Source organism: Tympanuchus pallidicinctus, unplaced genomic scaffold, assembly GCF_026119805.1.
Source record: "Tympanuchus pallidicinctus isolate F22 unplaced genomic scaffold, pur_lepc_1.0 scaffold3, whole genome shotgun sequence".
Taxonomy (NCBI): domain Eukaryota; kingdom Metazoa; phylum Chordata; class Aves; order Galliformes; family Phasianidae; genus Tympanuchus; species Tympanuchus pallidicinctus.
In genome coordinates this window covers 101,544,189-101,556,317 of record NW_026294747.1, presented here as the reverse complement: position 1 = coordinate 101,556,317, position 12,129 = coordinate 101,544,189, and the positions used below count along the sequence as shown (strand labels likewise).

Here is a 12,129-nt window from a genome sequence, read left to right as displayed (position 1 = left end):
TCTTTGAAAACTATAGCAGTAGATAAAAAAGAAAACTGCTTTAATCTAGCTGTCAAATATCATCTCTGAATGGAAACCATTGACATTTTGGTAAGTGTGCACAAACCTGACTAACCTGCTCCTGCTAGAAAGTCACTAGCCTGCATGTTGGATCCACCTATGCAGCCAGCATGTTTTGTTTGCTATTTGGACATAAAAACATGTGTCAACTACCACCTCTGTTTCTGTGGTTGTTCTTGAGTGTGCATGCTAGTGGTACCAGTCACCTTTTGTGTAAATCATACCCTCACAATTCAGCAATGTCATTTCTTAAGATCAGAGTATCTCTTCTTCCTGATCGATTTGTACAGCATTGCAGGACATGAAATGGCAAAAGTTAAGAGACGTAGACCTTGTAAAAGGATTTGTAACTTTGATTTATTTTTTATTGCTGTTTTTTTTTCTTTTTTTTTTTTTTTCCCATCTAACTCTTTAATTATAATGTTATGGAGATATTTGCAGTTCATAAAAAGCAAATCAGAAAATACTCCAGAAAACAACAAATACTTGCCATGACATCTTCAGTGTTTCTTGAAATAATGGTCCGTTTCTCCCTTGTGTAACCAGTTAAAAAACTTAATTGCTTTTCATGATTTATTTTAAATTTGCTTTGCAGTATCATTAGGAATATCCTATATACAATCGTGATCTTGTTGTGGTTGGGTGGCTCACTTGTAATGAAAGCAGTGTCCTTACCCTGCAGAGTCTCCATGGATACCTCAAAACAGTTGTGAGCAAGGGAGGAACAGTGTAACAGTGCAACAATTAATAATTAATATATATGTGTTTCAGCAATTTTTGCCTCTTCTGATTTATTGAGTTCTGCAGGTCAGCAAAGTCGTGCTGCAGATTTTCTTTGGATAAAATGTTGCTGTTTGGCAGTCATCAGACCAGGCAAAAAAACAAATTATAAAATGTCACTTTTGTATCTTAAGCCAGATCATTAGAGAATTCTCACATAAATTAGATAATAAGTTTGATATAACTAATTTTAATTGACAGTGCAATTATTTGCACGTTTAATTGCTATCCCTGCAATGGAATGTTCTTGCTTTCTAAACCATGAGGAATAAAACTACAGCTGTGTTTTGGCTTGTAGATGCATCTGTCCATGTCGTGTTGCCCCAGTGCTTGGTCTGTCAGGTCCATTTGTGTTAGCAGGCAGTGTAGCATTATACATACTGTTATTCTAAGCTTGAGACTTTACTATTGTAACAGCTCTTTTTTTTGTGGTCGTTCTGGGTTATTTCTGAAAAGAAAAGAAAAAAGAAAAGAAAAGAGAAAAGAGAAAAGAGAAGAGAAAAGAGAAAAAAAAGAAAAGGAAACAAAAAACCACTTTACCAAGATTTTAACCTTTGCTTCTAATTTGTTTATCATTTAAAAAATTTCTTGCTCAGGCAAAAAGGAGCTGAAGTTCTGCTCCATGAACAACTGAGCAGTTTAAAGCATGATCTTTATGCAGTTTAGTTTCATCAACCATAAGATTGAAGAATGGTGTCTATTTATAAACTAAATTAGAAAAAGACAAGAAAGAATTAGTAGAATAATTAATAGCTTGTTCTTCTGAGACATCTTTACTGATTGTCTGTGTTGATGGCAATCTATGTTTTGAAGACAAAGTTTAAATAGTATCAGTAAAATCTGATGGCTTGTTGGCTGGATTTTACACTAATGTTCTTTCTTCTAGCTAAGTGTTGCAAAGCTTGCCTCTAACAAATCATGTTTGGTCTTGATTTTCAGTTTTATGAAGTTGCCTTTCGGTTATTCTGTGGTCAAAACAGGGAGTTTGAATAACACTTAGCATGTTAAATGTGTGTCGTAGGAGGATATAAAACTTTATATACAACATGTAGTTATGTACTGGGTGGCTGCTTCATTCCATGGTATCATTTATGAACTGATGTAGGCATAATTGTATCCAACAAAGGTAGTGTTTTATCTTCCTCCATGTATGGAAATAGGTAGACCTTTTGTCTTATTGGTGCTGAGGTATACCTATATTCTGAAAATTCATCAGTCTTAAAGATGTTAAAATATTGTATCATCCTTAAGGCAGGATATTTTCTAATGCTTTCTAGTCCATTCTGGACACGGTAGAACAGATAGTGTTTTCTTGCTATGGCTTGTGAGAAGTTGAACAGGGCAGCTTTTCACTTGGCCTGTCTATTTTGGACACAATGTATTTAGTTGTGTTGTATGGATTTTATTTGCTATGAGAATGAAGTGAAAAGGGTAATACAAAATGCAAATACGTTATAGAAATGAAAAAATGGAATTTCAAATGTATGCATTGATAAAGTATAATGCAAGTAACTGTTTTGCATAAGATAACAGTAATGTTTTTTTGTTTATTCCCACCAAGGAGTTTATGACTACAATTATTCGTTTACTTGAAAGTCCTTCAACTTTCATACGAGCAAAAGCATTTCTGGTCCTGCTGCAAGTTTTAATAAATAGCAGGGAAATGTTGCTTCTCAGTTGTCAAGCAAGGTAAGGTAATAATGGAATTTATGATTAGAGATGCAATGCTTATTTTCAAAGTTGTGTCTAAGTCACTTTCAATATGTTGTATTTCAGAGTCAGTGTTTAAGAATGAATTATCTTCTGTGCAGTGCAGATCTTTTTGTTTCTGAGGATATCCAGAGGAGAGTTCTCTGTTTTGTCTTTTGTTGCCAGATGATGATTACTCACAAGGGGAAGCCACTCTGGCTTACAAGGAGAAACTTTAAAAGTAACTGGTGGTCCCTGTTAGGATAAGCAAGGAACAGATTTTGTTTTGGGTGGGTCAAATAAGTACTGCACTGGTGAGTTGTTGCTGTGATGGGAATGCAAAATAAAAAGGTCTGTCATGTACCTTCCTCATCTTATGATGTGACTGATATAACCTGTAGTCTCTTCAGTATAGGTACATTAAAAGCAGAATAATGTTTTGTGACTGTGTTGTTGAAGTCATTTGTAGAACAATCACTGAATTCCTGTGACTTTTGCATGAAATATTTCATCTGTTCCTATATCTTAAAATACTTTGTAAGAAATGAAAGCACTTCAGTTAAGTTTGATTCACAGTGGAATGGTTATTGGAACTTTTTGCACTACAGTGCTTTCATGTAGATGAGAGGAAATGAGACTGCTAGAATATAAATTGTCACCATGGTTTTGAGATGGTGGAGAAGTAAGATGGAAGAAATTTTCTTGAGTATTTGTAACAGTGAAATACAGCGTAGACCCAGTTTTTGTGGGTTTGGAATAAAGTGGATTTGAAACTGGAAGTAAAGAAGTTATGACTTGCAGGTAGCTATAAACTGTTTACAGCAAATACAATTTTTCTGTATCTTATGTTGCTTTTTGAGAAAAATTAAGATGTGTATTTGAAGTCAAAGGGATGGATTGATAAGGAGCAGGTGAGTTATACCACAAACTGTGAGTGGACATCTTTTGGAGTGCTGTCATTTTATACTCCACTCACACAAGTATCCGTAGAAATGTCAATTGTGGTAGATTGCAGGGAGTGTTGATTACCAGATTCACTGTTGTGCATCTTCTGGTACTTGTAAAAATGCTTTATCAAGTGATGTGTTCTGGACAGTGCAGAATGTGTGATGATTTTGAAGCAAGTTTTTGAACACGTTCCGCATTTTTATGTGCTTCTCCTGGCACATACAACTGAGCTATGTGTTTGGAGGAATGTCTGACCATTGTCCCATACTCACAGTTGTTATTTGTTTATCTATACCTGAGATATTACGTGAAGGATAAGAACTTAAATACAATTTATTGACTATTTATCCCCTCTCTTTCTTTTCTTTCTTTCTTTTTTTTTTTTCTTCTTGTTTGTTTTCTTAATGATGCTTTCCACTGAGCAGCATTTCTGAAGAAAATGTGTTGTGAGTTTGGGCTGTTATTTTCTGTTGTGAATTTTGTGCTGTTGTTTTGTGATGCTCCAGGCAGAGCAGATTAGGGACCAAAACATGTAACACAGTAGTTAAAACAACAGGTAAGACTTACAGCAGCTCTATTGAATTCATAAGCTGCTATTCTTAATTTGTTGTGATTGCTTTACAATTTCTCTTCAGCAAACAGTGTATCTTAGCAGGGCAAATGATCTAGACTGAAACATTTATCTTATATTCGGAGTACAAGATGATTACAGTAGGATGAGAGAGGAGAAATGAGCTATTTTGTGTGGGGCCTCCTACTTTTGTAATATCTTGAACTCTGAAAGAATTTTTCTTAAGTCCAGCTGAGATAATGGATATTCTTTGATTTTTATTAATAGTAATTCAACACTGTATTTTAGATAAATATCTCCAGTTCTGTCAGAGCAATTAATACTAATACATTAAAAATTTCTAGTACAGTAGCAAGAACTCGGATAACTATTTGTTATGTTTTATGTAGGAAGAACTTCGGGTAGGAACTTTTTATTGGGGAAAAACTTTTTTTAAGGGCATGTAGCAACAGGACAAGGGGAAATAGCTTTAAACAGGAAGAGGGTAGATCTAGAGTAGATAATAGGAAGACATTCTTTGTTGTGAGGGTGGTGAGACACTGGAACAGGTTGCCCAGTGAGTTTGTGCATGCCCCCTCCCTGGAAGCATGCAGGGCCAGGCTGGATGGGGCTCTGAGCAACCTGGTGACCTGGTGTAGAGGGAGGCATCCCTGCCTACAGCAGGGGTTGGAACCAGATGACCTTAAAGGTCCCTTCCAATCCAAACCATTCTATGATTCTATAACTCAAATCATTTTATAAAGATATTTGAGAAATATGAGGAGTATGTAGTATAATGCATATAAACAATCAGTCTTAATGACGTATAACTTATTTTATTAACACCTGTATATCTTTTTCATGTACTGCTGAGTGCATGACAAACATGTGGATTGAATAAATTCAAAAAGTGTAACACTTTCACAGGCCTGATTTTGCTCATTAGACAGAACACTAAGACTGTTCAGGCATTAAAAATAACTGATTTTCTGCAAAAGACTGAGGGATTTGTTGAAGGAAAATGAAGATACTAATGCTTCCCTTACCATATGAATTTGTCCAGTTTTCTCAGACAGCAGTTATTTGAAGAATACTGTCAAGGAAAAATAATTGTGCTTATTTTTAAAAAATCCTTCTGAAGAACAATTCTGTGATAGGGAGGACAACAGAAAGAAACCACATGTATTTACACAAACAGATTCTCTATAAAATACTTAGTTGTTTGGGAAGGCTAGGTTTATACTGTTGCAATTTAAAATGTTCTTCCATATAAATATATATATAAATGTAAAGCATTTGAAAGAAAAAAGTCTATTTAGAGCATTGTCAGATTTTAAGTATTTCTCACATCCTACGCAAGTGAGAAATCATTGTAATCTTGCAATCTCTGGAAGATGTATTAAAATGTCAAAGACGTCCCCATAGTCCATGGAAAGCAGAGCTGAAAGTGTCAGTGAATGGGTCTTGTGATTTCTCTCTATCTTCATCTTTATAACGCAGTTCAGGAAGGATCAGGTGAGCTGTAACATTCCTTAGCAATCAATCATCCATTGTTTAGACACTTGATCCTGCAAAATTTGTTCTTGAGTAACTTTTACTTAATTGAGTAAATAATCTCTATGATAGAAATACATACTTGCTAGCATTAAAAATTGTGTTAATGATCCTTCAGTCTTGTTGTATGCACCTGAAGCAGGTTAATTAAGATGAGCATTGGTTATAATAAGAGTGTGTAAGAAAAATGGTAATGCTAAAGTACATTCTTAAAATCCAGAGCATGGTTTTCAGTCACCAGTGACTGATGGTTCTGTGTGCCAAACCCCCTGGGAGTTTGAGTATGAAACAGAGATGTCAATATTAGGCCCCTAAAGGAAAATCTGGCCTTTCTGTCTATTCAAATGAGTATTTTATAATATTGCCTGAAGCATTCTGTTATAGGTGTGTTATTAAAGCAATCTCTTGTAAGTTAGCCAATGGCTAATAAATTGGTTACCATAGTTTACTGTGAAAAGTGTCATTCTGCAGAACAGAATAATTTTACAGCATTTGTCAGTTAGAATGTAAGCACTAGGTTTTGTCTTTAGAAATCTGCAATCGTATTTCCAGAGAAAGGTATAATGCTAGTTAGGCTTCTCTATCTCTTTCTTTATAGCCATTCTCAGTAATGCTAGCATTTTATTTTATGATTAATTTTCTATAATTTTTCTTGACTGAAAGATTAGTTTGGCTCTTGGAATTCTTACCTGTTGGTAAAGACTGTCTTTGGTCTCAGCTTATAGTGAGTATGTTGGTCATGTGTTTCAAAATAAAGTGAATTTCTATTCCTAATTAATTCATTCCTTATATTAGTATTGTATCTTCACTTAAATTAGTAAAGTTGCATTTACAGTACTTTTTTTTTCCTATTGTTCCTTGTCATAATCATTTTATCTTAAAATTTGATTTATTTGAAGGGAAGACCCCAAAATTTAAACAAAATGAATATTCACAAATGTTTTCTTTGGATTGTAACCACAAGTACTAGAAGTGCATGCTGCAGTAGTATTTTACAGATATAGTGTCAGTTTGGTATTATGAGATGTAACATTTTGCACATGCTTAAATGTAGGCTTGTGATGTATATTGAAAGAGACAGCAGAAAGACCACAGCAGGAAAAGAGCAGCAAAGCGGCAATGAATACCTGTCAAAATGCCTGGATCTTCTCATCCATCACATTGTACAAGAGCTGCCAGGAATTCTAGGTAAGTTGAGTTGGTTAACTGAGCAAATCTTGTCTTTACTCACTTTTTTTTTTTAACTTACTTTTGAGAAATACTTCTGTATCTCCTTACATATACAGATGGAAAGATTGTGTTTTCTGATTATATGAAGTTTGCATGTTATCAACTTCATGAATTTTCTTGGCTTTGTCATGATCAGATATTTTGCATCGCAGCCTGGACTGTGAGATTCCACTCAGTCAGGAAAGGGGCCCAATTGTACAAGAAGTTTTATTGATGTTCTAATGGTATTCCAATGATTGGAAACCTAAAAGCAGACTTGCTTTATATAGTACAGAGCAAGGGGAGATGTAACAGCGTATCTACGAGTATGTTTTAAAAACTTAAACTTCAGGGAATGTCAGGAAAATTTCTGTGGGAAGGATAAAGAGAAGGAAAGAGGGAAAAGGAAAGAAGGAAGGAGAAAATATGAGATTGATGTGGCTAGTCTGAATCATAGGTATTAAAATGCTTATAAAAGCTTCTGGTGGGTGAGATCTCCCACAGAACGGAGTAAGAAAGATAAATAGCAAGACGAGGAAGGAATGCGGAAAGTCTTCAAGAGAAATGGAGCTGAACCAACCCTGAATGTTTATGGCTTGTCTTTAAATAGTAGGGGAAAAAAAAAAAGCATAAATTTATTTTTCTGTGTGATGATTGATGATCTATTTTTCATCATCTATGTTATTGCCAGAATATTGAAAATGAAATGGTGAAACTGCAAAGGTCATGTTGCTATTTTAAAAGAAACTAATTCCTGTGTCAATGCAACTTTTTGCCCTGTTCCAAACAGCTGATTCAAACTAAATACCAGGTTCAAATGTTGAGTACATTGTAGGATTTGGAAGTCTCAGTACCTGAAAAGTGATATAAATCAAATATATAGTTACTGTTATTATTAAAAAATAATGCATCTATTTCTTTAACAGGGCTTCTGCTGCTTTTTTTCTTTCTTTCTTTTTTTTTTTTTTCCTAGTACTGATGTAGAAAATTAATGCATTGTTTGATTGTTTGGAAAATTGATATCTCAAGCTTAATTTTACATTAAAATTGCCTTTTCAATCTAGATTTGTGTTTTGATTGTTTTTATTAAGATATCTGTCCATATCTGTCAAAGGCTTTTGCTTTCTATTTTTGAGAGTATAATGAAGGATCCTGTTCTGCTTGAAGAGATAAAAATTATGATCTCCTAAGAAAAATGACAAGATCTGTAAAGTGGAGCAGTTAAAAGCAGTTAAACCGTTGATTTAGAATTAATCCTAGCTAGTTTTTAATATGCATTTACTTAAGCTTCTTACTGATACCATCTTCTTCCACCAGAGGTAGCTATAAACCGAATAGATTGACAAATTGTAGAAACTGCCATTAGAGATACATTGAAATAAATGAAATAAAAGGATAATCTGATGATTTATTTATTTATTTATTTATTTATTAAGTTTTCAGCTGTTGTAGGTATGGGAGTAAATTTATTTTGGTATTTATGGTATTTAACCTATTTCTAGAAGATAAATGTAATTTGCTTATGTCAAACTAAGAATTAAAATAGCTATGCCTATTTATTGAAACTGATAAATCTGGTGAATACACAGACATTAAAACATACAGAGTGAAGTGTTCAGTGACTATTTATTGGTAACCACAGAGATGTCTGTTAATTCCAATTTTGCAATTCATTAAAAATGCATTGGTGAAACAACGTTTCGTTTTACATATTTGGAGTTTAGGCAACACTTTCATGAGTGTTATATTATAGAATGATTCAAATCTTCAGGGTTAAGGCTAAGTGTTGTTACAACCAAATTTAATTGCTTGTGTTGAAAATTAGACTCCAGGGAAGAAGAGGAAAAGCATTGTTATTTTTCAATGTGAGAAAACTGCTACTTACTTTCAAAGGAAGGGCCTGGCCTGGCATGAAAATTGTCTAAAATACTGAATCATGTCCTTTATTTGTTTCATATGTATGTGATTCCCTGTTTACAGTTCTGTGTAGTTCTCTTGTTAGGGAAGACATATAGGAGGTGCATTTTCGGGACAGGGTTTGACTTACAGAATTTTCAGTCAAAAACGATTGGATTTTCTTTCTTTACATATAAGCTATGACTTTTCTCTTTTTTCCCCCCTATTTTTTACTCCATGCAGAAGTAGTCTTGGATTTCTAGAACAATAATGTAGCACAAAGGAAGCATGATTTTTCATGTCTTCTCTGAAGTGTGAAGTACAGTTTTCACTATTCAAATTAGAATTTTGTTTCCTTATTGTTATGTCTGTCTTTTGTTATGGACCACGTTCTGTCACTGACCTGCTGCTAACTCTTTCTATCAGAAGATGAAAAGTTCTGTTGCTTCAGGTAACTTACATCATTATTTAAACCCCGTGTACGAATTCACAGCTAGTTGAGGGCTTTTTAGGAAGCAGAGGAGCTTGCTTGTTTCTTTCTTCTGGTAGTACTATTGCTGCAGGAAAAAGATGCATTATGTCACTGACTTAGGTGAAGCTCTTGGTCAGCTGGAAGATGTGAGAATTTTGCCTTTGATTTCACTGGAATTAAATTGTACTGATAGCATTTCAACAGTGTAATTCCATGCTGATATAATCACTGAAGGCCAGTATAAGTGCCATTGCTGAGAGGAGTAATTTCACTTTTGTTTCTACTCCTGCCTCATATTTCTAGCTTCAGCATTTTGCCAGAAGTAGCATTTATGTGCCTATCCTTGTAGCAGGAGCAGGAGATTGACCTGTTTGAATACTAAATAGGAAATAACAGTGTTGGATCAGCCTGATTTTTATCATCATGCACATGAACACAGATTTCATCAGGAGAGAGAAGATAGGCTTGCAGAGATATACTGGAACAGAAGTACTTCATTTGTCATTTTCTGTTGAGTAAATCAATTACGTTAGATCAATCTGAAATGTTGTTTTCTGTAGGTGACATTCTCAACACCTTAACTAATGTCTCTGGACGCAAACACCCATCAACAGTTCAGGCCAAACAGCTGAAGATGTGCCTTCCCATGATGCCTGTAGTGCTTCATCTTGTGACATCCCAGGTAGATTTTTTTCCCCAAACTCCTTCGGTTTCTGAGAATCTAACTTCTGTTGATTAAAATCAGCATGGATGAAATAGAGCTTAATGTGTAATTTTATTGTTGAGTATTTCAGCTAAGTAGCTGTGTTAAAAATCTGACCTTGTTTTTGTGTATTGTAAGATAACTCTAATGATAAAAGCAAATGCATATATTGCCTTCTTTGCCAACATGACTGTGAAGTGCTCTTTACTCTAACTTTTTAAACTTTTGCTAAATTCAAATAGGTATTTCGTCCTCTCATTGTCACAGAGGAGTTTCTTTTCAACTATGGGACCTTACTTGTGAGTATGAACATCCAAATTAAATGGTGTTTGCAAAAAATACATATGCATAAAAATTTGGGATTTTAATGCACAGAAATTACCTTAGATTTATACATTGGAGAGACATCGTTATTCTGAATACATATGTTTAGTTTTGATTTTGAGCAGTCTTCAATGGCGTGACATTCAATGAAGTTAAGTTCTGGGCTCTCCATCTGGGACAGAGCAATGCCAGACACAGATATAGGTTGGAGAACAAGATTCTTAGTAGAAAGGGACCTGGGATGCTGGCGACAGCAGGTTCAACATGAGCAGGCAGTGTGCCCTGGCAGCCAAGAAGGCAATCCACATTTTGTGGTGCACTAAACACAGCACAGCCAGCTGGCAAAAACAGGTGATACTCCCACTGTATTTAGCATTGATGCAGTCTCATCTTGCATCTTGTGTTCTGAGCTCCACAATATAAGAAATATGTTAAAGTACTTGAATAAATCCGCAGGAGTGTGACAAAGCTGATGAGTTCTATGGTTCTGTGGCAGAACTGGAAGGTGTATCCTCTGAGGAGGGGCTGATGGCACTTGGGTTGCAGAGAAAGGCAACCTCACTGCTCTCTGCAGCTCCATGAGGAGGATGCAGAGGGATGTGCTGGCTCTGCTCTTGAGAACCAGTAGCAGCTTGTGCCACAATGGCACAGAGCTGCACCAGGGGAGGCTCAAACTGGATATTATAAACATTTCTGTCCTGTGAGAGCACTGGAGCAGGCTCCCTGCAGGGGTGGCTGGTGCACCACGTCTGTTGGTGCTCATGAGACTTCTGGAGAATGCCCTCCTTAACATGCCTGTAGATTTTGGTTAGCCCTCAAGTGGTCGAGCAGTTGGACTCAGTGATCTTTATAGGTCCCTTCTAAATGAACTGTTCTGTTCAAATCTCTTCTGTTCTCTTTTATTGAAAGTTACATATATTATCAAATATATATATTTGATGTATGTATTCTATAAACATATAGAAAATGTCTTCTTTAGTAATCTAGTGAATTGAAGGGAAAATATGTATCTGGCTCTGTATCTCTGATATATAGAAAATTTTCTGTGTGCTTTATTTTACAGTAGATTTATCTCTGAATTGCACACAATATTATTTCTAGAAATTTTGCTGAAACCAGGACTAGAAATGAGACATAAATTAAGGTTGCCTGTACTTTTTCTCTGTATTTAGTTGATAAAAAGCTGAGTATTACAAGCTACAGAGAAATTAGTCTTGTAAATCTATAAATTATTTATGACATTAGTGATGGAAAATGAACTTTTAACTGTCCCATAAGGTAATACAGTTAAAATGAAGTAGTACAATTGTAATGTAATTTCTGTATATAAAGCAGTTATTTCTGCTGAATGAGGAAGAAGCCAATTTCTAAAGCTGCATATCAGAGTTTAAAAAATAAAAATAAAATGCTTTTAAGTGCACACATTCTTAAAGGACAGCTATATATTGACTTCCACAATTGCATGCAGAAGAAATGCTTCACCATAAACAGCTAAGTAAAATTTTACTATTCATGTTCACTTCTCTTTCTCTTTTGTTTCCAAGAACATATGGGTTTACATTAGGACTCATGATCAGTGAGAAACTTCTTATAGAAAAATTCGCATTGGAATAAAATAAAAAAATGTAGAAACTGAATTAGAAAATCTTTTGTCACTATGAAGCGCTTGTAAATAGCAAGTAGATTTATTAATGATTTTGTATCAACCTTTTAGAAGGTGAAATTTCTTTGTCAGCAGTACAGGTACAGTAGACCAAGCACAACATAAGTTTTCTGCTGACATTTCTTCAAATTGCTTGAACAACTGACTAAGGAAATTAGGCTAATCATGTTCATACAGCTCTCCTCTCAGATCAAGGAGAAGAAAATTACTTGATGGACTGTTTCCTGTGTCTTGTCTCCATCAAAGTAGGCAATTCAGGAGCTTAAATATGCTATTTCAAT

At 34.9% G+C, this 12,129-nt stretch overlaps 1 protein-coding gene across 6 annotated transcripts in view; it reads left to right on the top strand.

Annotated features, from left to right (window-relative positions):
• ULK4 (unc-51 like kinase 4) overlaps positions 1 to 12,129 on the top strand; it is a 212,399-nt gene that overhangs the window by 49,362 nt on the left and 150,908 nt on the right. For all 6 annotated transcript variants that reach the window (XR_008209227.1, XM_052694278.1, XM_052694277.1 and 3 more), the window contains exons 22-25: positions 2,402 to 2,529; positions 6,636 to 6,769; positions 9,719 to 9,840; positions 10,104 to 10,160. Coding sequence is in view for 5 of the 6 variants with exons in the window: in XM_052694278.1 (XP_052550238.1) it covers positions 2,402 to 2,529; positions 6,636 to 6,769; positions 9,719 to 9,840; positions 10,104 to 10,160 (441 nt within the window). In the remaining variant the exon portion in view is untranslated. The remainder of the gene's footprint in view (positions 1 to 2,401; positions 2,530 to 6,635; positions 6,770 to 9,718; positions 9,841 to 10,103; positions 10,161 to 12,129) is intronic.